The sequence below is a fragment of the Pipistrellus hanaki genome (genome assembly GCF_964339955.1).
Source record: "Pipistrellus hanaki genome assembly, chromosome: 18".
Classification (NCBI taxonomy): Eukaryota; Metazoa; Chordata; class Mammalia; order Chiroptera; family Vespertilionidae; genus Pipistrellus; species Pipistrellus hanaki.
The window spans coordinates 20,392,300-20,419,985 of NC_140520.1; the positions used below are offsets into that span (position 1 = coordinate 20,392,300).

Sequence of the window (27,686 nt, forward strand, 5' to 3'; positions counted from 1 at the left end):
TGTTGGAGGTTCAAAGAGACAGGAAAGATCTAAAATGTGTTATCTCAGAACGTGGGAAGCCACCAAACTGCAGAGGTAGAACAGCATGGCTACAGCAGCCTTTGCTGCCTCCTTCTCTCCTCTCCCCCCTCCTCCCCCCTCCTTCCCGCACCAGGCCTGTGAGTGGTCTGTTGGGTCCGGGGTGGGCTCTGGAGAATGTTACTTCCTGGACACAGAACCCGGAGCAGCTTTCTTAGCCTGCCTGAGCCTCAGTCCTCCCCTCTCCCCACCACCCCCCATCCCACCTCATCATTTTAATCCTGCTTGCCCTGCTTTTTCCATCAAAAGAGACAGCATGAGGCCCTGGCCAGGTAGCTCAGTTGGTTAGAGCACCATCTTGATATGCCAAGGTTGTGGGTTCAAACCCTGGTCACGGCACATACAAGAATTAACCAACGAATGCATAAATAAGTGGAACAATAAATCAATCTCTCTCTCTCTCTCTCTCTCTCTCTCTCTCTCGATAAATAAAAATTTAAAAAAGAGACAGCATGAGCCAAACTCATTCTACTTTTAATAATTAGTATGTCCATGTGAGTGTGTGTGTGTGTGTGTGTGTGTGTGTGCGCGTGCGCGCTATTCCTTTGAATACAGATTTCTCATATCTGTCCTGTTCCCACACATGCCTCTCCCACTCTCAACCTGGGGCCAGGGAAGCTCCCCCTGACCGGGGTTCTGCCCCAAATGCCCCTTCTCAGCGCTGCCACAGCCCCGGGGAGAGCCTCACAGAAAATGGGCGCTGCCATTACCTCGCTGTGTGGCCTTGAGCACGACCCTTCACTCTTGCTGGGCCCCAGTCTCCCCTCCAGATAGAGAATAAGGCATCTGGGCCTCGTGTGGACAGGAGAGGGGAGAGCTGGGGTTTTCGAGTTGTCCGTTTTCACTTCTGAGGCCTAGAAGGACCCAGGTTTAGGGACCCTGCACCGGGCACAGTCCTCTCCACTCTCCCGCTTCCTGTGAGTTGCCTTTTGTGCTGAAAGCCCACTTTTATGGACGATCATCAGGGCAGCCTCACCCTCTGGCTTTGATAGGGTTTGGCCAATGGGAAGCCCTGGCAAGACAACAGAGGATGGAGGAGAAAGAGGTGGAGCGAGACTTTCCTGGTGCGCGCCCCCCACTAACCGTCCCCCCCCCCCGCCCTCGCCTCCCTGTGTTGGTGGCAGTGGCCGCAGTTACAGGCCCAGCTGGGTGGCTCCTCTTTCTGGGCTCCAGCTCCCGCCCCTCTCATCACGGGAAGTGGAGGCAGTGAGCACAGACAAGCCTGTTGTAAAGCCCCTCCAGGGGAAGAATGCTGAAAGGACTTCCTGCCGCTGTTGGGTGCTGGGGACCTCACAGCTCTGGTCAGTTCCTCTTACCACCCACCCCCATATACACACACCTCTGTAAGTGAACCGTTAACCCCATGAACCCCTTCAGCGAGCCCTCTGAATGTGCCTTCACTTTCCCCTGTGCCTGACCCACACAGACTCCGAGCTTTCGCTGCTGGTGTTCTAACCCACCTCAGCTTGGAAAGGTGCATTGGGAAGGTGAGTTGAGAAGGGACAAGGCAAAGGTCCCTTCTCCGTAGCTGGGCATTTGTCTTCCGGCTTCCTGCCTCTCTGATCCTCCCTGCAAATGAGTCAGTGGCAGGTCACTGACTGCGCTGCTATTAGACGACATATTTCACCCAAAACGATTCTGTTGCTCATAACAATGACCTGTATTTGTGTATAAGCTGCATTCCTCTCGCCATCTACCTCATTTTTGTCATGCATAACACATGGATGAATCACACGTGGCAAAGTCAGCCGGCTCCTTCTGCCTCAGTTCCCTCGTCTGTAGAAATGGGATAACAATACCACCAACCTCACAGAGCTGGTTTGAGGGCTACCTGAGTGATATCTGCAAGTGCTTAGAATAGCAGGTGCAAAGTTTCGGTGAATGCTGTTATTATTCTCATTGGGTTTATCTTGGCCCACTTGCCTACAGCTTATAGGAAGAGAAGCAGGGCCCTAACCGGTTCGGCTCAGTGGATAGAGCGTCGGCCTGCAGACTGAAAGGTCCCAGGTTCGATTCTGGTCAAGGGCATGTACCTTGGTTGTGGGCGCATCCCCAGTAGGAGGTGTGCAGGAGGCAGCTGATGGATGTTTCTATCTCATTGATGTTTCTAGCTCTCTATGCCTCCTCTCCTTTCCTCTCTGGAAAAAATCCATTATATATATATATATATATATATATATTTAAGGGTGCAGGGGACCTGGGTAGGTATTCCTATGCACCCCCAGTTTCCATGCTTTCCTCAGCACTCATTCCCTCTCTGTATCCCATTCCTGAGTAGATTTCCTTCTCTGCCACCTTTTCATCCCATGAAGCCGCTGGAAGGGCAAGCAGGCACACTGTGATTCTTTCCTTTTCTGCTCTCAGTTCCAGGCCAGTGGCTTTCCCATGGCGACACAGGGAGCCCTGGGTTCCCAAGGAGCCTCAGAGACCACAGAAAGAGGGACTCACTCTAGGTCACAACGTTAGCCTGCTTTTGTCTGATTAAGCTTCCCTTCAAGATTCTATTTAAACTAATAGGCTTCCGAGACTAAAACGTCAAAAACCCCTGTTCCAAGACATTGGAACCCCAGCTGTTGTAACTCTCGGTTTCTTTGGCCCCATCGCCAAGAAAGGGCCTCTAATCTATTCGAGGAGTTTGCATTCTTTTCCATTTCTGACACCGAAACAGATACGTGAACAAGCGCATCTCTGTGTACTCATCCAGGGTGTCTTTCTCAGGCTGGGTGCTTAGCAGACACTGTCTCCTTAATTATCTGGCTCCCCGGTGGCGATAACCACTGCTTAACAATGAAGACATTTGAAGGCATCTGACTTTTACTGGCACCCAATCCTGCCACTGGAATCCTCCCAGCCCCTGGAATCCAAGGTGAGGAGAGAGCCTTCTATCCTGATGACCCTGGGCGGGCCTGCTCTCCGTGGCTGCCAGAAGTGAGGAAGAGGTACCAGTGTCTGGAGTTGGCGGGAGGATCTGGGGAGGTACTAACACTCCATCCGGTCAACATGTAATTTCTTTGTGGAGTTCAAGAGAAGAGGAACACAGGAAGGCAGCAAAAGCCCAACCTCCAGATTTCTCCCCCGAGCTCCCTCATCCCAGATTGCCACGAGGCTTCCTCCGACACCGCATTTGGGTCTTTGGTTCTGAGCCTTCTGGCCTTCTTCCAACCAGGCCCCTTTTCAAAGAGCAAGAAACTCATGGGCTAAGGGATGTGCTCCTCTCCCCACCCCACCCCCCCAAGCTCCTGCTCCTCACTTCTCAGATCATACTTCTCAAGACCCTAGGACTCACTGTCCCCGGAGCGCCAGGCCAGCTTCTAGACTCCCCAACCCCCAGGTCTGTCTCTCCTCTGAGGGGCCAGGAGTGGCTCTGTGCAGGAAGCGCGGGTGGGTGTGCATACAGGGATGCTACAGGATCTAGGATGCACAGTCAGGGAAGCTACAGGCCCCTTGGCCCCTTGGCGTATGGGAAAGAGCTGAGTGGTCCGAGCCTCAGGCGGTGTGGACACTTCTGATCCCTGTGGGAGTCATAGCACCACCAGTCGGTCTTCTCTCCCAACTGTTTTTAACTTACAATGTTATCGCTTATTCCAACTCATTTTCGGTTGGATACAGGGCCTGCGGGAAGCCAAACGACCTCCCCCAGGCCCTAGCAGCTCCGCGAACGCTGGTGCGGGCCTCTGACCCGCGGACGCCCCGCTCCTTCTTCCATTTGGGGGTGAGGGAGGGCTCCAGGGCCTGGGCTGCGTTCCCCGCTTCCCTGGATCCAAGGCCGGGCCGTGCTAGCGCGCCTCCGAGGCCTCGGTAAGCCACGAAGGGGGCGCTCGTGGTCCAGCCTGGACTCCGGCACGTGGGCCCGTAGGCCCCGCCCCCGCCCCCGCCCGCTCTCCGGCTGCGGGAGGGGCGGGACTACGGAGCGCGGGGCGGGGCCAACGGAGTGCGGGGGCGGGACTACGGAGCGCGGGGAGGGGCCGACGGAGCGCGGGGGCGGGGCCCGTAGCTCCGCCCACGGGACGGAGGCAGGAGGTGAGGCGGCGCCCGCGAGCACCAACTCATCCGAAACTTGCGCGCAGTGGTGGGCGCAGCGCGGAGGATGGGCTGGTGCGGCCGCTGCTCGGGGCCGCCGCCGTCGCTGCCGCTGGTGCTGCTGGTGCTGCTGGCGGCGCCCGGCGCTGGCGCGGCCCCGCGCTCGGCGCTCTACTCGCCGTCCGACCCGCTGACGCTGCTGCAGGCGGACTCGGTGCGCGGCGCCGTGCAGGACTCGCGCAGCGCCTGGGCCGTGGAGTTCTTCGCCTCCTGGTGCGGCCACTGCATCGCCTTCGCCCCCATGTGGAAGGCGCTGGCCAACGACGTCAAAGGTGAGGAGCCCTGGGGGCCAGAGGGAAGGCCCGCACCCCGGGCGCCCCGGGCCGACCCTCCCCACCCACCCACCCGCCCCGCAGAGAGCCCCTCCCCCTCGACCCGCTTCCTCTCCGCCCCTCCCACTACCCCCAGTTTCACAGCCATCCACTCCCTGGTGGCTCCCCGGCTTCTCCGCCTTCCCCTGGCCCCTGTCAGAGCTTCTACCCCAGACCGGCTCTGCCTTCCCGGCCTCTCGTTCCCGGCTGACTGCCCCCTCCCTGCGGCCGGGGCTCCTTTGTTCCATCTCTGGGACACCCTAGGGCTTCCTCCCGTCCAGCCTGTGGCAGTGTCCGTCCTTCCTGCCAGGCGCCCCAGCTGCTGGGGGTCCGTGCTGGGGGGAACAGGAACTGACACTCATTCGGCCCCCCTCCTTCTTGGCCCCCCCTCAGGGGCAGTTGACCCAGCTGGTTCGCAGACGTCCTTTCTCAGCTTTACCTTTGGGGCAGTTCTCCTGGGTCAGTTCCAGGCCTGCTGCCTCCAGCTCTTCAGCTTCTGGGCCGCATCCTTCTCTCTCCCCCTGGGCGCCATGCTCCCGCCCTCCCTCTCAGACCCTCCTGTTTCACCCTCGTGGGCCCGGAGGCCTGACTGAGGGAAGGCAGCCGGTTAGTGTGTGTCTGGCCCTTGCTCCACTCTAGCTTTGATTCGAAAAGCCCCATCCATTGGGGGAAACCCCATTCATTTACTAACAGCCCGGGGGGTAGAGCGATCAGAAGACCCCTGTGTGTAGGGAGTGAAAGGTGTACCCTGCTATAGAAATGGTAACGTTTTTGAAAGCTTAAGGCTTAGAGCTGAGGGAATACGGGGATAATAGTAATTCCTATTTACTGAGGGCTCACTGTATGTCAGACGATATCTCCGAGTTTCCTTTCCACAAGTTTCCTCCCCACGGTTTAAAGACCGCTGCGGTGTCACACACACATCTGCCTCGCCGTGGTGTTGGGGGGCAGGGGTGGCTTGGGGGTCGTGGTTTGCTTCTGACTTGCTGCCTCTGAACGGAGCTACTTCCTGACTGTGATGCTAGGGCCTGGCAGGGCTCCTCGTCGTTGGTGGTCGTTGAATGAGGACTGCGGGCATCTGAAGAACCGGGCCTCTTTCTCGGAAAGAGGAGAATCGGGACGCCTGCCGGCCGTCGGTATTGTGTTTTATACACTCAGCTGTCGGTGGCCGAATAGCCCCCGTGGAGATGGTTTTCACACTCAGGCCACCTCTTCCTTGAGTGGCTTGGACAGTGGTTACCAAAGAAACCGTGGGGCCCAGGGAAGTTATTTCTGAACGAAACCAATAAGCCATTTTACCTCCAGTTTACATGTAGACACTTGTCTGCATGCCTCTCTGGTCCCATCACCTGAAGGCGCCATTTCTCGGCCGCTCTTCACACCATGTCAGTGATGTCAGCACATCTGAGTAGGGCAGGAGGGAGGAAGAATGTTGAACGGGGAATTGGAACACCTTACGGGACATCAGGGGCTTTAGGAGACGTTGTGGACCTGAGCATCATACACATCCTGAGATCGGGTTCCACTTTGAGCCTATAGGTCCTTAGTGGCCGCGGGTGGACTCAGCCTAGAAGAGTCTCCTCTCCTGAGAGTGCCTAGCTTCCAGCTGACTCAGGCTTTTCCAATGGATTGCACAGCAGGGACTGACCCGGCCTACTGCTGGGTCAGCGTTGCCACTTCCAAAAGGGGTCTTTTCCCCAGTTCATGGAGTGACAGCCCCTAAAAATAAAGGGGGGTGGGGAGGGCAAAAGCAAAACGTAACATCAGAAGGGAAAATGGGAGCCTTGAAGTTTGTAGAGGTGAGAGGTTAGGCGTACAGGGGGGTTCCCTGTGCATGGCGGGAGTGAGACACTGGCCGAACCTACAGCGGTGGAACATGCGCCCCCTCCAAGCCAATGGTGTTTCCTGGGGAGACCCTGCTGAGAAGCCCGGTGGCCCTCCCCTCGTCTTGGTTGTGAGGTTCTTGAGAAAGTTTGGTTGTGGGCCGGCAAAGGGCTGCTCTCACACCAACCTGGGCCCGGGAGGGTGGCCCTGGCCTCTGCCCCCTGCTATCTTGGGTAGGAGCAGCAGGACTGCGGACGGTTGTGGGGGGGGAGAGGTATTCTGCAGCCCTGCCCAGCTGGCCTCAGGCATTCGATCGGACTGGCTAGGGCTCATTTCTTCGGGGACTGGCGGGGTAGGTTCTCGGGGCCCTGGTTGCCCAGGGGCAGAGCGCTGGGGACCAGGCGGGAGCATCTCTCATTTGCCTCACGTACGTACCTTTGGGAAATGGATTGTGTTAGTTTAGACCTTCATTACTCCTCACCAGCTAATCCCTCAGCAAATATTTGTTGGATGACCTCTGCACAGAGCATAGTTTGCATTGCATTTGTGGGAAATGAACTACACAGGGCAGGAGACCTGGCACCAGGAAGAAGTGGTGTTTGAAATGGGCCAAAAGCTGCTCACTCAGTCATTCCTTTTCCCTTTTTTTTTTTTTTTTTTTTTTTTTTTACAGGTTTTTAAAATTCTTCCCTGAGGACATGATTTCTTTTTAAAATTTTATTATTTACTTTATTTATTTTTACAAGTATTTAACTTTTAATATAGGTAACATTTTTGCAACAAATTGAACTAACATACGATGTTAGATACTTGTCAAATAACATTTTGAACAATAAGGAACAATCAATTACTATAAAAATAGTGTGTAACACAGATAATAATTTAATTTAAAAAAATAAGGGAAAAATAGTGTGTAAAACTCAAGTGATTTAAATGGCTACAACTTAAAAAATTACTTTAGAATCAGATATTCTAATGGTTTTAAACAAATAGTACTTTGGACTGTTTAATGAAATAAGAAAATATTCTCTCTCTTTTTCTGAGTGCTGGTGTCTCCCATCCCCCCCCCCGTTTATTGATTAAGGTATTACATATGTGTCCTTATGCCCCCATTGCCTTCCCACCCCCCACTCATGCCCTCACCTCCCTGTTGTCTGTGTCCGATATGGTTTCTTTTTTGTTGGTTTTAGAGGGAGAGGAAGGAGAGAGAGAGAGGGAGAAACATCGATTGGTTGCTTCCTGTACACACCCTGACTAGAGATCAAACCTGTAACTCCGGGTCTGTGTCCTGACTGGGAATTGAACCTGCTGCCCTTCAGTGCACAGGACGACGCTCCAACCAACTGAGCCACACAGGCCAGGGCCCTGAGTCATTCCTTGTTGCAGGAATTCAGGGAAGGGGAAAGTCACAGGAGGCTGGCTGCCTGGTCACCAGCGGTCTTCATTCATGCAGTTAGGGGTTACTCTGCCAATGCCAGGAACTTTGCTGAGGGCCTCTACAGGCCACTGTCCTGTCTAACCTTTATGAGCTGTGTCTGAGCAGTAGATGCTGTCTTTTATCACAGATGCTAGAGGAGGTCCTTGAACCCAGCCCCTCCTGACTTCCCGGAGCTTGGGCCGGGGGTGAGGTGCGGGGAGGAGGAGGGAACAGCCAGGGGGACGTGGCCTGTGCAGAGCGGTGGAGGTGAGGCCCGGGTGTCTGAGCGGTGGTGAGCAGCGTTGGTTCGCCTCCCTTTCTCTTCCAGGGCACAGGCCAGCCCTCCTCCACCTTCCCCTGCGGTGCCTGGCGCAGAGCCTGGCACGGGGCAGGAGCCCACGGGACACTCATGCGGGCCAGGGGCGTGAGCCTCACGGGACTCATGTGAGTGTGAGTGACCGAGCCTTCGGCTGGCGCTGTGGCTCCTCCTGACTCAGACCCGGGGTGTCAGCCAGGTGTGAGGGCTCGGGAAGGCATTCGGTGCATCTCGTGACCTCACTGCCCATAAGCCTGCCCCAGGGCGGAAGGGACAAGGCGGTGACCTCATAGTCCTGGCTGGCTCCCTGTGTCAGGACGATTCCTGGACAGTTTGGCGGGGCTCTCGTTCTCACCCCCCGGCCCGGCTGGGCTCTCGGTGGGTCTGGCCTCTGCCTCAGGAGACACCCAGGCTTGCTTGCCACCCACAGGCCTCACGGCCATTCTTCTCGCCGAGCGTTTGCCACGTAGCAATCTACAGAGCTGGAAGGGATGAGGACAGCACCAGGCCGGGCCCTCGTCTGAAGGAAACGGAGGCCCAGAGAGGAGAGGTGTGGGCTCCTCTCCCCCTCCTCCTCTCCCCCTCGGCCCCTGGGTCTGGTGCCCCTTCCTGGGCTTGTGAGTGGGGCAGGGACATTGCTTGGGGCCTCAGAAGTAGCCCCTTACCACAGTGTCCCTTCAGCCGCCCGCCCCCCCTCCCAGCCACGGCTGTCCGGGTCATGGTGCCTCCCCGCACATCCCTGCGCATTTGCTCATTTCCTCTCCTGCCGGCGGAGGAGTGACTCGGCCAGGGCGGTCATCGCACCGGGAGGTGCTGCTCTTGTGGTGTCAGGCCTGCCGGCGATGGCCTTGAAGCCGCCTGCCGCTTTAAAAAGCCCCTCTCGCCGGCCCCGTGCCTGTGACCACGGCACACACGGCTTCACGGGGGGCACTGGGGGAGGGCCTCTCCCCTGCGTTGCTGTCCCAGAGGGAGGAGGAGTCAGGCCCCCGGGGGTTCGGGCAGCCCATATCCTTACAGCATCGTGGCTCACGGAGGCATTGACATTGACCTCACCGGCCCCAGCCTCTCCCTCCCGCTCCCGCCGGGTCTGGGGCAGGTGAGAAGAGGCCCTGGGTCCGTGTCTGGGAGGGACAGGGAGTCAGGCTTAAAGAGAAGGAGCCAAAGACCGCCCAGGAGCATGGGGCTGGGAGCACCCAGGCCGCCTCTTGTCCTTACCACCAGCCCCACCCGCCCCGAGCCCCACGGAGGGAAGCCGACAGAGCCGCTCTCTGTTCGGCCCGGGGCCCCTCTTGAGACCAGCACTGGGGCTCCCTTCCCAGGTTCTGACCCCAGATTCCCCGTGGATGGGCTGTGTGCCTGGGACGTGGTATTCCAATCTGTTTCGCAGTCCAGGAAAGCAGGCCTCGAGATAAGCACCTGAACTTTTCTCAAAGGGTAGTTACAACCATTAAACCTGACCAGGAAGGCCCATGGTGAGCCCTCAGGTACACACTGTCACTGTCCTCCGAGTAAGAGCTGCCTCTGTGCTATCGACCCTGTGAGCCAGACGACAAAGCTGGCCCTACCGTTCCCTCGCTCCTGGGAGGCGGGGACGGGGCAGACAGTGAAGACACAGAGGCGGTGTCCTGACCCCCGTGAGGCCAGCCGGGGAGCCCCGGGGCAGGTGGAGGCCTCTCACACCCTGTCCTTGCTTGTAGAGCGGGGGCATGACGGCACTTCCAGTGGCCGTGGTGGGGTGGGACCGCCTGGGTGTCTCCTGGGTGCTCACTGAGCGCTGCCTTCCTCCTCTCCCCGCTCCCCATCCCTCAGTCTTGGTCCCCCCAGCGGGCGGCAGGCACTGACTCCGGCCCAGGGATGCTGACTTGCGTTCTTGGAGGGGAGCAGGGCATCGAGGCCTGTGGTCCTCGGTCACCCTGCCCGGCCCTCCCCGGTGGAAGGCTGCACTATTGCCCCTCTGCTGTGCCCTTATGTCAGGGGTCTTCAAACTACGGCCCGCCAGGTTTTTTGGGCAGTGAGCGCAGCCGAGGTGTTACAGTAGGAATTAGTAGTTCATATAGTCCGGCCCTCCAGCTCTCTGAGGGACCGTGATCTGGCCCCCACTTTAAAAAGTTTGAGGACCCCTGCCTTATGTTTAATTCCCTTGCTGACTCTTTTAAGAACAGCTGGGCCTCTTCTGTGGGGCTCCCCGAGCTCGGGGAACAGAGCCGTCGATGCAGAGCAGGAGCCGGGCCTCTTGTATGCCAGGTGGCTTCCCACCCTCCCGGGGGGAGCCTCGTCTGGGCAGAAGGAAAGCCCGGGTGCTCTTTGTGTGACCCAGGGCAAAACCCTGTACCCGGGCCCTCGTCCTCCTGCGTTTGCAGGTGCCTGGTGTTAACCTCACCCCCTCTCTGGGCCTGAGGATGCACTGAGGCTCCCAGGGCAGCGGGGAGCCCTCCCTGTGTGCTCGGCAGTGGGGATTCAGAAATGAAGAGACATTCAGGGATGGCCAGGCTTGTAGGCATGTGGCAGAAACACAAGCAGAGCCTTGGGCCTGTAAGGCAGCTCTTCCTGGGGGGGGGAGGACCGAGTGTTCCTGACAAATGGAAGAAAAGCTCAGCCTTTGGGGAGGTGGAAAGAGGGGGCTCGGTGGGCAGGGGACACGGGGAGAATGGCCTTAGGGCTGTAGGTTTCCTCCTAAAGGCAATCGGAGAATCCCACCGGAGAATCCCACCGGAGAATCCCGGGTCGAGGGGCACAGCACATGGACAGATAGGAAAGCTTGCTTGGTGGCTGGTGGGCTGGTGAGAGCAGTGTCTGCCCTGAGAAACTCGCACGAGCTCAGGAGCCATGGAGGGTGGGTTAGCGGTGGATGGGGAGGAGATGAGAAGAGGCTTGGGAGGAAGGGTGGGCAGGATCCGGAGGCTGGCTGGGTTCCCGGATCTGTGTGGCAGACTGCCTGACTGCCCCGTCCAGGGGTGCCCATCCCCAGCGGGGAGAGTGTCCGGAGGGCCGGGCCGCAGAGATGCTGCCCTGAGCACGGCCGGTGTGTGCCGGCTGCTCAGCGAGTGACTTACAGCTGACGCGTGCACACCAGCTGGCAGGGATTTGGATACACGCCAACTCGTGTGCCAATGGGGGTTGGGGAAGTGGCATGTCAGGACGTGGCCCACCTGTCTCTGCTAAACGCTTTCACTGAACACGATCCCTCGTTCCCCTCCGCCCCCACTCACTGCCTCCCGCCAGGATTCCAGAAGCTTCAGTGCCAAGAGTGGATTGCCGGCAAGAAAGGAAGAGGGGGTGGGGGCAGGGACCGGGAGGGACCGGGTGTTGTTTCAGGCCTGCCTCCCGGCCCCGGGCCCCTCCCTCCTGTCCCCGCAAGAAGGACCAGCTTAGTTGCTCCCCGTCTCTCCTCTGAGGGACGGGCCAGCGCTGTCAGGGAGGAGTCCTGCCTCTGGTCTGTCTCCTGGAAGCGAGCCTAGCTCCTCCCTGAGGCACCACCTGTTCGTGGGAGCGCTGACGCCTTCTGAAGTAGGCATCAGACATCGTAAAGGATGGGTTCAGGGTGAGGTGAGAGGTCCTGGCAAAGCCATGGTTCTCAGGGATGTTATTCAGACTCCAGAGGCCCGATGCACAAAATTCATGCACGGGAAGATGCGGGGGAGGGGGAGATGATGTGTCCCTCAGCCCAGCCCTCTCCAATCTGGGACCCCTCGAGGGGTATCTGACTTCCCGTGTAGGCCTGATCTCGGGAGTCACAGTCCAGGGATGTCCGACTGCCTGTTTAGTCACAATCCAGGACTGCTGGCTCTGAACTGCTTGCCTGCTTGCCTTCCTGATTGCCCCTAACCACTTCTGCCTGCCAGCCTGATCACCCCCTAACCACTCCCCTGCCAGCCTGATTGATGCCTAACTGCTCCCCTACCTGCCTGTTCCACCCCTAACTGCCCTCCCCTGCAGGCCTAGGTCCACCCCAACTGTCCTCCCCTGCAGGCCCGATCGCCCCCAAGTTCCCTCCTCTGCCAGCCTGGCCACCCCTAACTGCCCTCCCCTGAAGGCTTGATCGCCCCCAACTGCCCTCCCTTGCAGGCCTGGTCTCTCCCAACTGCCCTCCCCAGCTGACCATCTTGTGCTGGCCATCTTGTATCCACCTGGGGGCAGGATCTTTGACCACATGGGGGCAGCCACCTTGTGTATTGGAGTGACAATTTGCTCTTTTATTAGATAGGATTAGTAATTTGCACTTAATGGGTACTGGGCGACCCCTCCACTCCCCTACCCCACCTTGTGCTGTAGGGGGGGTGTAGGGCCCCGTGGGGAGCACATGTGCCACCAGGCAGCTTCCTCCTTCCTGCATCTGCCCGGAGAGCCGGGGCTCCAGGTGCTGAGGGAGTCAGCCACCCCCCACCTCCAGCCAAGTGCTCCCAGGACCCCTGCGCCTCCTCTTTGGCCATCTGGTCTCCCTCAGAGGGTCCAACCCGCTGCTTCTCGTGTTGCTTGACAACCTGGCTGTGGAGTTCCACTCCGTTTCCACCTTTCCTGCCAGGCCCACCCTCAGACCCCAGGGCAGGTCTCTCCCGGCTCCAGCCTCCTTCAGAGCTCTAACAGACGGCATGGCACCAGCCCGCTGCCACCTCGCGCTTCCTGTGGCCCCGTGCGAGTGTGTATCTGCCCTCCGGCGGAGGAGCCTCCTCGTGACGGGGAGCGTTGGTGGGTGTGTAAGGGGCACCTTGACCTGGAGTCGGAGCTCGGGAGGCCTGCCTGGTGGATGAGTTTGTCTTCTGTTCCCCAGACCCTGGGCTGTGGCCCAGGACGGTGCCCTCATTCTCTCTGCCCGTAACTCACAAGGGCTTGTGCCGTTTCACTGTGTCCTCAGCACAAGCTGGATGCCTGACCTGACTGCACCGGAGGGTCTTCTCTGAGGAAGGGGGCCTTTCTCTAAGGGCCTTGGGGGCGGGTGGGGTGGGGTTGGGTGCTGCACGGGGAGTGAGCAGGCCGAGGTGCCAGCCCCTCTTCCTCCTCTGGCTGTTTCTGTCCTTACAGACTGGAGGCCGGCGCTGAACCTCGCTGCCCTGGACTGTGCTGACGAGACCAACAGCGCCGTCTGCAGAGACTTCGACATCCCCGGCTTCCCGACCGTGAGGGTGCGTGACGAGGAACGGAGTGGGGAGCGAGCCTGGGGGCGGGGGGCGCGGCTGCCAGCTCCGAGCTTCTCTGAGGCTCCTGGTCTGTGTACATCCCAGCCGCTGAGACGCCGTGAAAGGCAGAAAGGGATGTGGGTTAGGAGGCAGAAAAGAAAGAGGTTCACGCAGTCTGGCAAGTCCCCTTTATACGGGAAGGGGAGTGTGGGGTACATGGTGGGGGGCAGATTTCGGCTGTGAAGGCATTACCGCCCCCTCCCCCCCGGGCTGGCGAGAGCTCCCAGCTCCCAGGGGCCTCCTCCCAGGTCCTCTCCCTCCGGACCGCCTGGCTCCAGAGGTCCGGTCTAACTCTAGAAAACTCGCCCGTGGCAGGATCAGACTCAGGTGGCCCCGTGGCCCCCGGAAGAGGGCCCCAGAGACACGGGCAAGCCTCCTCTTCAGCAGACAAGTGCCCTGAACCCCAGGAGCTGGGAGGTGACTTGTCAGGGCGGCCTCACCCCACGGTCACCATGCCAAGGTGCCTTGGGTGGCAGGGATCCCCGTCACGTCACAAGGCTGGTGGCACACCCAGCACACCGGCCCTGGCACCGTCACCACAGCTCTGGCTCACGGGAGCGAAGGCCCAGCCGGCCAGCCGCTAACATCCCAACGCTGTCTGAGGCTCTCACCGGGAGCCTGAGAGCCCAGAGCAGCACGGCTGCCGGATCTACTAGCCCCCTCCCCAGGGCGCTGGCCATGGCTGCAGCCGAACCTCTCTCTCTCACTCCAGCTCTAAATAGCCGGCCTCTTCCAAAAGCAGTTTCCTCTCTAAAAAAAAAAATAAATAATAATAATAATAATAATAATAATAATAAATATATATATGTATATATATGTATATATGTGTGTGTATATATATATATGTGTGTGTATATATATATTATTGATTTTTTACAGAGAGGAAGAGAGAGGGACAGAGAGCTAGAACATCCATGAGAGAGAATCACCGATCAGCTGCCTCTTGCAAATCCCCTTCTGGGGATGTGCCCGCCCGGAATCGAACCTGGGACCCGTCAGTCCGCAGGCCGACGCTCTATCCTCTGAGCCAAACCGGTCTCGGCCAAAAGCAGTTTCGTCTAATGCCACCGATAATCATCACAAAAGGCCTCTGGACGCTGATCAGTCAAGCAGGGTCCCCGAATCAGCTCTCTCTGTGCTCAGGGGCTTTGTGTCCCCAGCAGAACCGGGAACCACAGCTCGGCCTGATTGCTCTGTGCGTCCGGGGAGCCAGGCCCGGGCTCCAGCCGTGTCCGGCTCTGACTCCGTGCGACCTTTCTGCTCCTCGGGGCTCAGGGTTTCCGCGGCCACAGAGCTCCCTTCCGCCCCGCGGTGAGCACTTAGGGTCGAGGCCGATGCCCCGTCAGTTGAGGCCGGGCTGGTCCGGGGAGCAGCGTGGTGAGCCAGCAGCTCCGGGCCTGTTCTTCAGAGGCGGCAGCTGAGAGATGGTTCATAATTCAGCCCTTTCCAGGGAAAACATCTCCCTGGCAGGGCCGTGCCCTATCCTTGGCCCAAAGATATGGAACTGAAAATATTGACCAATTTCTCCTGCTGAGCCAGGGTGGGAGTTGCGGGAGCCAGGGAGGCAGCGGGGAGCCCTCCCGGGATGGGGGCGAGGCGGGGCGGGGGGAGGGAGAACGACGGACCTCAGCCTGGGGAAAGGGAATTGGCGGCGTGGCCCGATGGGGGTGTGTGGGGCCTGGCCTGTGGGCTTTCGGTGTCTGCCCGGGAGAGGCGGTGCTCCGTGGGTGCGAAGGAGGCGGCCGGGATGTCTACACGCTCCTCTGTGCCTACCCAGGTCACGCAGCACACGCAGCCCGGATGCTTCGAGTGATTCATCGCCTCTGAACCGCCCAGCGGGCTGTGTCAGCCGAGGCCCTGACCTCCCCCTGCCTCCACACGGGAGCACCGGGTGGCCAGGCCGGGCGTCACCTGCCCATGTCTTAAGAGCCCGGAGGCAGTGGTGACCTCCCTGCCTCTCTCTCCCCGGGAGCCGGGGTCAGTTTCGGCTAGGAGAGGGCACTCGGTGCCCTGAGCCTGGGACTCTGGTTCAGGGAGCCTGTGGGCCACTCTCCTGGTGGGTCTCCGCTCCGAGACCCTGAGCAGAGGCGTCCAGACACGTTCGTGTGCCCTGCGGGGAGGCGTGCACGTTAACAGAGGCCCAGCAGGGGGTGTCTGTTACCACGGAGGCAGATGTTTCATGAAACAGCGTTCTAAGTGCTGTACACACGGGTCCTTTCTGTTGTGTGTATGTTTTTATTTGTTACTGATTTCAAAGAGGAAAGGAGAGGGAGAGAGAGAGAGAGAGAGGCATCGGTGATGAGAGAGAATCCATTGGCTGCTTCCTGTGTGCCCCCCATTGGGGCCGGAGCCTGGCCTTGGGCATGCATCCTGGCCGGGAGTCGAACTGTGTGGTTCATGGTCGGTACTCCACCCCTGAGCCACCTGGCTGGGCTGTTCTGTTTATTTGTTGGAAATACTGTGACTCACTAAATTGACTTGACAACCGACGGCTAGATTGCGTTTAGTGTTTGGGAAACACGACTCGGACAGATTCCCGATGGGCAGGGAGGCTGGCCGGTGAGAGCCGGTGTGCCTGTGGGCAGCGTGCCCGCTGTGTGCCCCGGAGAGAGGTGCAGACCAGCCAGAGAGAGCCCCGTCGCCCTGTCTGCTGCCTCCCGGGCTGCGGGGGCCCCGGGAGGAGGGCACGGGGTGAAGAGGGGCAGAGCGGGTTCCTGGTGGGACGGGAACAGGCCCACACAGGAGCCCGGCCACCCCCAGTGACATAGGTCATCGTCCCGTGTGTCACCATCTCCCTCCTCTGCCTCTTGCCCTTTGTCACCGTGAGCAAACAGGGAGCTCCCACCAGGCCAGCCTGTTTGGCAAACACCTGGCGCTGCCGGGCGGGCCCATCGGACCGGAGCGGGAGAAAACAAAAGTGCAGGGAGGGACCGGTTCCCAGCAGGTTCTGGGCGGAGCTTGGCACCTGGCAGAGGGGGCTTCCTGGGGAAAGGGCTTTGCCATCGGCCATGGGGCCGCCCCCCAGTTGGTAACGGACCAGGGCCCTTCGTGGCCAGAGGCCCGGTGGGATCGGGATGATGGGGACCAGCAGCACTGGGGTGGGAGAGGACAGGAGTCTCCCCTCTGCAAGGTTCGAGGAGATAGTGGGCGTGGCTTCACCGCTTCCCGGACGTGACCTGGGAAGGCCCCAGCCGCACGCCTCAGTTTCCCTGTCGGTAAAAGTGGGACGGTAATAGCCACCTAACAGATTGTTGCCACGTGTGACGTGAGGTCTTCCGTGTGCGGTGCTGGGACACGGAGGCGTTACTCGGTGTTCGCCAAGCGCTGGTTGTCCTCCGTCCCGCTGCCGGGCCTCCTGGCGGCTCCTCGCTGGGCACTGCCCTGGAGGCAGCTGCTGCGTGAGTGTTTGCCGGGGGCACAGCATGTGCTCACCGTCGTGGGAGAGGCCCGGCACCGAGAGGCCTCCCGCGAAGGTCCCGCCCTCAGGGACACAGAGCTCACCATGGAGCCGCCAGGCAGGGGGTGGTGTGTGGGCAGCGAGGGCTGGGGCTTTGCTGGCTCCCTGAGCTCTTTCCCTCGAGTATCAGCGAGAGGGGAGCTCCTGCTGGGTGCTGAAGGGCGGGCGGGGCGGGGCCGGGAGAGAGGCGTGTGGGCAGGCGGGAGGTGAGAGCACAGGCCTGTGTGGGAAGGACGTGTGCTAAGGAGACTGGTCGGCCGGAGCGGAGGCTGGTGCACAGGGCTGAGGTCATGCGGGAAGGGGGAGCCCCAGCATGCAAGGCCGGAGTGTGGGCGCCCGGTCGGATGGTGTTGGGGCCGTTACCTTAGGTGGCTCTCGCTGGAGGGTGTGCTGTCAGGCGGGGGCAGGAATAGAAAGGTGCCACCTGCCACCCCCCATCCGGGGAAAGGAGAGGGCGCTCGCTCAGCAGTCCCCTGCCCTCCCGACGGCTCCTCCACTCGCTGTCCACAGCGCAGGAACGGTTACCCTTGCAGATCCTCTGGGCTCGCCTTAAGGTATTTGGGTCAGGTGACCAGACGTCCCGCTTTTGGCGGGACAGTCCCGATTCTCAACAATTTGTCCCGCGTCCTGCGACGTTTTAAAAAAGTCCCGATTTTGGGGACTTTTTAAAAACATCGTGGGACAAATTGTTGTTGTTTTTTTGTTTTTTTTAAAAAAATATATTTTATTGATTTTTCACAGAGAGGAAGAGATAGGGATAGAGAGTTAGAAATATCAATGAGAGAGAATCATCGATCAGCTGCCTCTTGCAAACCCCCGGCTGGGGATGTGCCCGCAACCAAGGTACATGCCCTTGACCAGAATCGAACCTGGGACCTTTTGGTCCGCAGTCCGACGCTCTATCCACTGAGCCAAACCGGTTTCGGCAAATGGTTAAAAACCTATTCTTTCCAAAACTCGGGACTTTTTTTTAAAAACACCGCAGGACTCGGGACAAATTGTTTGAAAATCGGGACGTCTGGTCACCTTATATTTGGGGCCTCAGTGATATTTCTTCAAACTTGTTCTAAGAGCTTGGATGCCATGCCATAGATGGTCACCGCTAGAAAGTGTGCTTTCTACTCGGCCCTGTTTTGCCCCCACCAGCCAGTTGCTCCTGGTTAGGCTGGCAAAGGTCTGCCCGGTGCCAGCTGGTCTCCGGTGCCAGCGGGACTCCTGCCTCTGGGGGACTCGGGCGTCTCCCAGCCGCTCCGAGGTTGAGGAAGACAGACAGACGCTCCTGTGTGAGGCGCAGGAGGGAGAGGGTCCGGGGGCTGAGCGCTCCCCGGGAAAGGAAAGCTCACCGCTGGAGCCTAATTGCCCGCTTCCGCAGCGTGCCCTGGGCAGGGCCCGCCTCCCACAGCTGAGTTAATAAGAGGAGAAAAATGTGCCCAGACTAGATCTTACTGTGACTTTTACGTGAGCCTCCGCGATGATCAAAGGGCAGAGACTCTCAGTGTAAGTGAACACAGATGTCTTCTGAGTGACTTCCACGTCCCCGACACTGTGCCCGGCACAATGGGGCTGGCGGAGACGAACAAGCTGTGGGCAGGCCTGCCCCCCAGTCAGGGAGGCGGGCGGGCGGGGTGGGGGAAAGTTCCAGCTGCAGCCCATTGTAGCTGACATGGAGGGAGGGGGGGCTGGGGGCGCAGTGGGAGCTAAGTCATCTGGGGTCAAGTTCTGGGTGGTCTCGAGTGGGGTGAGCTGGACATTATCCATTGGCAGCGCGGAGTCAGGGAAGAGATTGGAGGAGTGACACCGTCAGACCAGAATTAGGCCTGAGGGCAGTGGTCGGCAAACCGCGGCTCTCGAGCCCCCCAGGCCGAAAACCGACTTCTGCGCATGGGCCACAAAGCTTCACGTGGTGTTTTGTGGAAGAGCCACACTCAGGGGGCCAAAGAGCCGCGTGTGGCTCTGGAGCCGCGGTTTGCCGAGCACTGCCTTAGGACATTAGCAGCGGGCAGAGAGGAAGATGGTCGGGGAATGAGAAGATGGAGCATGTTAACCTGCTGAGGGAGGGCAGAAGTGAGGACAGGGCGGACAGTCAGGGCAGGCCGGGGGCCAGGGTCCAGCCCTGGTCTGGACAAGGCGGCTGGGCTAGAGGACTGTGGGGAGGGCCCACAAAGGTCGAGTCCACAGACCTTGTCAGCTGGCTGGGTGAGGGGCTGTGGGAGAGGGCAGTGCTGGGCTGGGCGATGGTCACTGGGTGAGATGGGAACGGGGGTGGAGAAACAGGTTGGGGGAGGGGCGATTCCGTCTTAGAAAGGGGGTGTTGCCCCAGCCCCTGTGCGGAGGACACAGGAAGAAGCAGAAATCTAGGACCTGGAGGACCTGAGACAGAGGGATCCGACGGCAAATCCCTGAGACAAAGCAGATGACAGTGGAGAGGGGGTCAGGCAGCGCAGGTTTCTCCATGCATCGTTTGTTCACTCACTCCTTCAGGAGCGCAGGGCGAGCCCCCCGGTGGTGACGAGGCCTCCCCGGGTTTGTAAAGGGAAGAGCAGCATAACTAAGGTGACCAGATACCCCGCTTTTGGCGGGACAGCCCCGATTTTTAACAATTTGGAAACAAAATCGGGACTTTCATAAAACGCCGTGGGACGCGGCGGGACAAATTGTTAAAAATCGGGACGTCTGGTCACCTTAGTCATAGCCTGACCCATGGCCGTGGCAGAGACCGCGGGTAGGGCACGGCGAGGGCTGCGGGCCCAGGAGCCGAGTCCAGGGCGAGGCTGGGACAACGGTGAGGGGCAGGGCGTGAAGGTGGCCAGGAAGGCCCGGTCAGCGTCAGGCACACCGAGGGAGGGTGGTGACCCGAAGCACAGGAGGGAGTGCCGGGAAGATGTGGCTCCAAAATGGCAAACCCAGGCGGTGGGGGAAGTGGGCAGTGACAGTGTCAGCCACGGCCGCGGGAGCAGGAAGGCGGCTGGGCGGGCCAGGGGCGGGCTGGTCCTGGGCAGGAGGCAGAGGGAATGGGAGGAGGGCGCAGCTCGGTTTGGATGGAGCTTTTGGCTGCAGGGACCGGGCAGTGCGGAACTGGGGAAGGAAGGAGGGCCGTACTCTGTTCCCATGCTCCTTCCTTCCCCTCTGGTCCTTTCTCTTTAAAAAAGCCCTCAGCCGCTTTGATTAGGAGGATCTGCATCCACCTGTCGGCGTAGGGAGAAGCTGGCGGGAAAGGGGAAGAGGGGAGATGAATCGATGGGAAAAGTTCCGAAGGAGCTCAAGGTGACCTTGTTCTAGGCCAGTGGTCAGCAAACTCATTAGTCCACAGAGCCAAGTATCAACAGTACAACGACTGACATTTCTTTTGAGAGCCAAGTGTTTTAAACTTAAACTTCTTCTAACGCCACTTCTTCAAAATAGACTCGCCCAGGCTGCGGTATTTTGTGGAAGAGCCACACTCAAGGGGCCAAAGAGCCGCAGTTTGCCGACCACGGTCCTAGGTGGATGGGAGTGTCTGAGGACAGAAGGGAAGGGGGGGGGGGGGCGCGCGGCGGCATGGGGAGCAGAGAGGCGCTGGGAAGGAGGAGGAGGTGGACCCTTACTTGGAGTCCCTGCGTTCCCCTGGGCCACTCTCACTAACCCCGGCTCTGTCTGACCCCACGCCGCCCGCCCGCCCGCCCGCCCGCGGCTGGGGCTTCAGAAGGTCAGCCCTCCCGCGGCTGGGCCTTCAGAAGGTCAGGGCGCCCGCGGCTGGGCCTTCAGGAGGTCAGGGCGCCCGCGGCTGGGCCTTCAGGAGGTCAGCCCGCCCGCGGCTGGGCCTTCAGAAGGTCAGGGCGCCCGCGGCTGGGCCTTCAGAAGGTCAGCCCGCCCGCGGCTGGGCCTTCAGAAGGTCAGCCCGCCCGCGGCTGGGCCTTCAGAAGGTCAGGGTGGCTGCCTCTAATGGAGGAAATGCCCTCTTGGTCTGATAAGCGCCTGGCACCTGTCGCTAGTGAGGGAGTTGCTGTGCTCCTTTGCCGCCCCGGGAACGCCAGGCTTTGCGATGTCGGGAGTGTCCCCTGCCTGTGGGACAAGCCGGGGTGTGGTCTGTCTGTGTGTCAAGGGGTACCATCGCCATGGAAACCACCGCGGAGAGGATGAGCCCCTGGGTGACTGTGGGTGAGCACCCCGCACCACAGAGAGGTGCACCTTTAGTTTTGTTCCTGAGACACCACGTCAGCCCATGCGTGCCTGCCCGTGCCTTCCTGTCGGATCGCGTGTCCCAGTCCACGACACCGGTGATGGCTCTCACAGGGGTTAGGCTGACACGGGACTCGGTTCGTTCCGAATGCGTTCAGTCCCCGCGGAGCACCCCGTTAGAAACAGGGAGCTGTGGGAGGCATGTGCCGGGGTGGCTCTCGCCCAGAGGGAAAGTCCCCGGGAATGTTCTCAGAGACGAGGGCGGTGGGTGGAGTGAGGCCCAAGTGCGGTCCCAGGGAGCAGGGGAGGCTGCAGGTGGGGCGAGGGGGCGGCTTCTCGCCTCTCCGTGCCTCAGGCCGGGCAGGGGGCCTCGGGATTTGCCTTTTTTCTGCCTACAGACAAGGGCCAGGTGATCCGTGGCTCCTGGTGTAAAAGAGTTGGGAACGAGGGGAGGGATGATGATGATGATGATGACGACAATAATGATAACATGTCCTGACCCTTTACTGTATTCCCCTGGCACCGTACTAAGCTCTTTAGCTGTGTTACCACCGACCCCTCGCAGCCGTTCTTTAGATGGTGTCCTCCTCGCTTTAAAGATGCCTCGGTCCAGGGAGGATTATGATCGCCCAAGGTCACACAGCCAGGGGGTAGCAGAGCCGGGCCGGAATCCAGCCGGCAGACCCGGGGCCTGCGCTCCGCCGGGCTCCAGCCTGGGGCGAGGCCAGCTGGCCGCTCTGCTGGAGGCCGAGGCCAAAGGTGTTCCCGGCCGCCCCGGGGTCAGGGCCTCAGGAGAAGTCCCCTTCCCGGCCGCCGCGGGCCCATTCCCGGCAGTTCCGGGGCTGCTGCCAGGACAGCCGGACTGTGGCAGCCCCCCTCCCCCGTCTGTCTGTCCTCTCACCCCAGAAGGACAGACGGGGCCTGGGTGCCATGTGAATGGGAGGAGGCAGAGCTGTGAGTCCAGGTGGCTTGTCTCTTCGGAAGCTCGGGCTCACCTTCAGCGGGACTGAATGTGAGGCGTTGGCCGGCCGGGTGGGGAGTGGAGCGGACGGAGACAGTGGCCTCCAGGCCCCTTTTCCAAGATCAGGGACCAGGACCTCCGAGGGCGGCTGACGTTCCCAGGGCGTGTCTGGCCTCACGTCACTCCGCTTTCAGCGGGTCAGCGAGGGAAAGCAGCCGCGGCCTTCCCGTTCGGTCACGCACACGTGTTCCCGGCCGCTCAGCCGGCTCCAGGGCTCTGTGAGGCCGTCCACCTGCCGTCAGGCATGTGGGCAGGTTTTAGGCTCCTCAGGGCCTCGGGCTGTGGGTTAGGGGTTGGATGCGAGGACAGAAGGCGGTGGGGGCCGGGGGTGGGGGATTCCGAGTCCAGCTCTATCGGCTTTTCCACATGCAGAAACGGGCGCTCACCAGCTTAGGGTCTTTGCCCAGAGCCGCCGTTTTGTGAGCAGTGGGGTCTGAAGGCAGCGCCATGCGTCACCGCGCCGGCCCTCGGCCGCACCTGCCCCGCACTGACTGCCCATGTGTTTGTTTCCAGTTCTTCAAGGCCTTTTCCAAGAGCGGCCCCGGAGCGACGCTGGCAGGTGGGTGTCCTGGCGGCTGGTGGCCTGTGGGCGTGGGCTATGGCTTCCTGTCCCGCCTCCCGCTGCCCCGGGGCTTCTGCTGGGACAGAAAGAAGTGCAGCCAGGTCTGCAGAGGGAGGAGGTCCCCAGCGGAGAGCCACGTGTGTTTTCCTGCCGTCCGTCCGTCCGTCCGTCCGTCCGCCCGGCCGGCTGGGAGGTGCCTTCAAGCAGAGGGGCTGGCACGCCCTTCCATATCGGTCCATCCAGGGTCCCGTGAGCAGGGAGGGTCCCACGTTCCCAGGATCACCCCAAATGTCAGGGCTCGGCATCGGAGGTGCGGGCCCGACAGGAGGGACTCGGGTCTGAGGGAGGAGTCCCCTTGCGTAGCGCAGGGCGGTGAGCACAGAGCAGGCCTGACACGCGCTGCTCTTCCTGGGCCCTTAGTCTCTGGGGGTGACCCTAGCCCCGCTCTGCTCTCCTCACGCCCCTCCCCGTGTCCGTCTTCGTCCGCAGTGGCCGGAGCGGACATGCAGACGCTGCGGCAGAGGCTCATCGACGCCCTGGAGACCCACACCACCACGTGGCCCCCCGCCTGTCCTCCCCTGGAGCCCACCGGGTACTGGGCTCGGGGCGGGCTCGGAGCAGGGTGGGCCAGGATCACAGGCCTGGAGGCCGGAGGTGGTGGGGACGGCAGGGAGGGGACCCCGGTCAGTCCCAGTGCCTGTGAAGTGAAGGAAGGTGATTTTTTTTTGGAGCAGTGGCCGTGACCGGAGTGGGGTGAGACTCCACTCCCCGGACGGCCGAGGGTCAGCTGCTGGCTGGCGGCCTGTGTCTGCGTTCCCGGCAGGCGTCCAGGGCTGTCTCTTTCCTAAGACAGTGAGGTGCTGAAAATGCACCACGAGAGAGGTGAGGAAACGAGAGACAGAGACACGGTCATTGAGAAATGGAAGCAGTACGGAGCAGGGTGCAGGCTCGGCATGGGTGCTTCCTGGGGCCCACCCCACACCAAGTCTCCGTGAGGCCCCGGAGGAGGGGCACTTGGGAAAAACGAGGAGTCCCGTGAGTTGGGTTTGTAGATGCCGTTGTCAACCTGTATGTCTTCCTCTCTGTGGACAGTTAGGACAGCCCCCCATGTAACACGGGGACCAGTGCTGGAGCCCGGCCCGGTGACTGCACAAACGATGTGCCAGAGCCATACCTTCTCCCACCCACTGACGGGTGCACTCTGGCCCGCGTGGTGCCCTCTGTTTTGAGGTGATCGCCACCACATCACCAGCGGCGGGAGCCAGGTTGTCAGGTTGGGGGTAGAAGGAAGACGTATGCCATCTCACCTGCATCTCGCCTGCGGCCGCTTAGGCATGTGTGATGACGTTCTGCTCTTCCGCAGAGCTAGGAGACAAATCACTTTTGTTTGTGGCGTTTATCTTCTGTTGAACTTCGAGTTATGAAAATAACCAATGGCTTATTTCTCCGATTCGGGGACATAATAAAATGTGCCACCTCATTAATTTCCACCGACGCTCGGTTTCCTCACCTTAAACCGAGGAGGTTGGATTAGAATAGTGTCGGTTCCTTCCATGTGCCTTCTCCAGGAGAGGAAGGAGCAGATCCCCCCGTTGGTAGTGCTTTGCCACAGATCAAGGCTCGTGTCTGGTGGCCACTAATCGCCCGTCTCTTAGGGCAGCGGTCGGCAAACTCATTAGTCCACAGAGCCAAATATCAACAGTACAACGATTGACATTTCTTTTGAGAGCCACATTTTTTAAACTTAAACTTCTTCTAACGCCACTCCTTCAAAATAGACTTGCCCAGGCCGTGATGTTTTGTGGAAGAGCCACACTCAAGGGGCCAAAGAGCATCATGTGGCTCGAGAGCTGCAGTTTGCCCACCACGGTCCTAGGGAGCCAACAGAATCCATATTCAATAAGCCTGGGCCTAACCCAGAACATAGAGACAGCTGGCCTCCAGGTGTCCCTTCCCAGTCCTCCTCCCCAGACCACGCCCTCCTCCCTCCTGACTCGTAAAGAGACAGGATGGCGAAGCAGGTCCCCCAGGTGGGTGAGATGAAGAACCAGGGATCGGTAAGGGGCACTGTCCTTTGTGAATAGGGTTTGGTTTATACCCCGCCCCTCCGCCCCGGAACGCAGGGTGTGTGTGTGTGTGTGTGTGTGTGTGACCTCCAGGAAGTCTTGAGTCGAGGAGGTTGGTGTGGCTGTATTTGCAGCCGTGTCCGCTGGTGTCACCAGCACTTCTGCGTCATTTCCACCAGCGGTGGAGTGACGGCAGGCCTTGTCTCTTGCAGGCTGGAGGAGATTGATGGGTTCTTTGCAAGAAACGACGAAGAGTGCCTGGCCCTGATCTTTGAGAAGGAAGGCTCCTACCTGGGTAGAGAGGTGAGCTGCCCTCGGGGTCTTTGTAGCTCCCGGATAGCCCTTGGGGGAGAGCCCAGTGAGTTCAGGAGCAGGGCTGTCCCCCAAGTTCTTGGGTCTCATATATGTACCCTTTATGAACCCAGCACTGGCCTGACCCCTGCTGGGAGAAACGGGAAGTGCAGGAGCTGGGTCTTTGTGTTTTAAAACCTTTGTACATATTTTTCTTTTTTAATTAAAGTGTAACTGACATGCAATATTACGTTAGCCTCAGGTATGCAGCACAGGGATTTGACATTTGTGTACATTTTTAAACAATCACCGTAAGTCTAGTTACCATCTAATAATCACCACACCAAGTTAATACATCGTTACCGACCATGTCCCTGTGTCTGCTTTTACCTCCCTCATTGGAGCCAAACTCGATGCGACCTGCAGTTTGTTGAGCGCTGGCTTGGATCGCTGGCGCACACAGTCGCTAACCTTCACGATTAACAATGGCGAGCACATGACGTGTCGAAGGTCACACAGCCGTTGACTTTGCAGCACAGGCCTTTTGACCGGCTCTGCCCGCCTCCAGGGCCCATGTCATCTCCACACTGGCCCTCCTCTCATCCCGTAGACTTGGGGTGAAATGTATTGGGGGGGGATAACATCGGAGATCCTGCAGCCCTTCCTGAGGAAGTGGGGTCCGCACAGGCAGGCAGTTACGGAACCAGGCAGGCTTGCAGTTCCGCTCTATGCTGTGTTGCCATCCAGTTGCTCAACGTCTCTGAGCCTCAGCTTCCTATGGGTAAAGCAGTGGTAACTGCCTTTCTTCAGAGGAAGGTTGGCAAAGTCAGCCGAGGCGGTTCAGGAAAAGGGCCCGGAGGAGTGGCTGGCGCGAGAGGGTGTGGGGTAGAGATCCAGTCCCCTGGCCTAATGCAGGCGCGGCCCTTCCCGCCGCCGTGGACCAGGCCACGTGCGGATCTCCAGACGCAGGGTGGGACGGGCCAGGGCACGGGAGAGGTGCAGGGCAGTGCCCGGGGATGGAGGAGGTGAGAGTGGGGGGGTTGTAGGAGGGCGGTCAGCACCGCCGTTGGCTCTGAGTGGCTTTCCTCTTGACACTCGTCGAGCTCAGCTGAGAGCTCTGCGGTGTCTGCTGCCCTTCGCCCTGAGGAGGGAAGCAGGGGAGCCGTGTGGAGACAGGCCGGGCCCTCCCGGGGTCCCAGGCCAGGCCAGGGGTCATGCCTGTCACCTGCAGGTGATGGATACATGTTCACTGGGATCAGCTCTTCTCCCTCTCTCCCCCACGTCCCCAGAGGAACCAGGAACAAGGCCCCTGTAGGCTGGCCGTGCAGAGGTTCTCAGGGTGGCTATCCATCTGAGAGGCAGGAGGGGGCGGGCCCAGGCTCTGCAGCCCCATTGCGCTCGCTGGCTGTGTGACCTGGGAACTCGGAGCCTCTGTTTCTTCATCTACAATCGTTTTTTTCTTTTCTTTTCTTTTCAAATATACATTTTATTGATTTTCCACAGAGAGGAAGGGAGAGAGACAGAAACATCGACCAGCTGCCTCCTGCACGCCCCCCAGTGGGGATGTGCCTGCAAAGTACATGCCCCTGACCTGAATCGAACCCAGGAGTCTGCAGGCTGACGCTCTATCCACTGAGCCAAACCGGTTTCGGCTCCTTTTTTTTTTTTTTTTTTTAATGAACGCTTATAGCACCTACCGTTTGCTAGTCATTGTCACCAGCACGCTTATAAAATTAACCTACCCAATCCTCTAACATTGGTATTGTTTTTATAATTCTGCAAGTCAGGACGCTGAGTCGGGGAGAGGTTTGAGCAGTGGGGCCAGGGTTCCAATCCAGGCAGCTGGGCCTGCGGACCGGTCCTGCTGCATGGTGATACTTTAAACAAGATTAAATGAAGTAGCCTGTGTACAGCACATAACACATACGCAGTATACGTTCGCTGATATCCTTCTCCCCTTCCTGTTCTTTCTGAAGATAAAACCGTCACAACGGGCTCAGTATGTCTTTCTGACTTGGAATGTAGCTAGAAAACCTGATGAGAACAAGCATAAAATGAACCCACGCTCCTTTTTGCCTTTTTCGAGTCGCTCTCATGGGGAAGAAGCTGATGCTACATCGGGGCTGTCCTGGGAGATTCGGGGCGTGTGGAGTGCGAGATGCCCAGTCCCAGGCCCCTCCTGTAGGCAGGGTTTGGCTCTCGTTCCCTCCGGCGTGGGTGTGGTTGGTGGCCGGAGATGCTCCCTCATCGCCGTAGTCTGCCGTGTGAAAGGTGTGGAGGGGCTGGAGCTGCCAGCCCAGGGGGGCGCCGGGCCTCCCTCGGCCCACGCGCGGCCCCAGACGCTGACAGGCATGCCTCCGCAGGTGATCCTGGACCTGTCCCAGCGCCAGGGCATCGCGGTGCGCAGGGTCCTCAGCACCGAGGCCGACGTGGTGAGCAAGTTCGGCGTCACCGACTTCCCATCCTGCTACCTGCTGTTCCGCAACGGCTCTGCCTCCCGGGTTCCCGTGTGAGTGTGGGCTCTGCCCCGTGTCCTCCCTCCCTGTGCTCACCCCTTCTTCCTGCGTGAGAGCCTGCCTGTCCTGCTGGGCTGACAGTTCTTCCCGGGGAATCTTTTTTTATTTTCCTTTTTTATTAAGCTATTATATGTGTGCATATCTTACCAATCCCCCTCCCCCCACTCCCATACATGCCCTCCCTCCCCAGAATTTTGCATCTATTGGTTATGCTTACATCCATACATACATCTTCTGAGCAGCCCCTGGGCAGGCGAGGAGCGCCCTCCGCAGGAGAAGCCGCCGTCTGCCTGTAGGTGTGGGACGGTGTCTCCACAGCCAGAAGTGGGGCCCAGGAGCCTGTCCTCGGACCCCAGCCCAGGCATCCGGCCGCAGGCGCCTGGCACACCCCACCGCAGCCCTGGCCCTGGCCCTG

General features: G+C 59.6%; 1 protein-coding gene across 2 annotated transcripts in view; it reads left to right on the forward strand.

Annotated features, from left to right (window-relative positions):
• The first annotated feature begins 4,068 nt into the window (after window positions 1-4,068).
• The window catches only part of QSOX1 (quiescin sulfhydryl oxidase 1), a 39,698-nt gene continuing 16,080 nt past the window's right edge, over window positions 4,069-27,686 (forward strand). Inside the window, exons 1-6 of one of the 2 annotated variants that reach the window (XM_084866129.1) lie at window positions 4,069-4,430; window positions 13,046-13,146; window positions 22,350-22,395; window positions 22,888-22,990; window positions 24,677-24,767; window positions 27,119-27,264. In XM_084866129.1, coding sequence (XP_084722255.1) covers window positions 4,166-4,430; window positions 13,046-13,146; window positions 22,350-22,395; window positions 22,888-22,990; window positions 24,677-24,767; window positions 27,119-27,264 — 752 coding nt within the window. In that variant the 5' untranslated portion in view covers window positions 4,069-4,165. The remainder of the gene's footprint in view (window positions 4,431-13,045; window positions 13,147-22,349; window positions 22,396-22,887; window positions 22,991-24,676; window positions 24,768-27,118; window positions 27,265-27,686) is intronic. The other variant, XM_084866130.1, reaches the window with a different exon arrangement.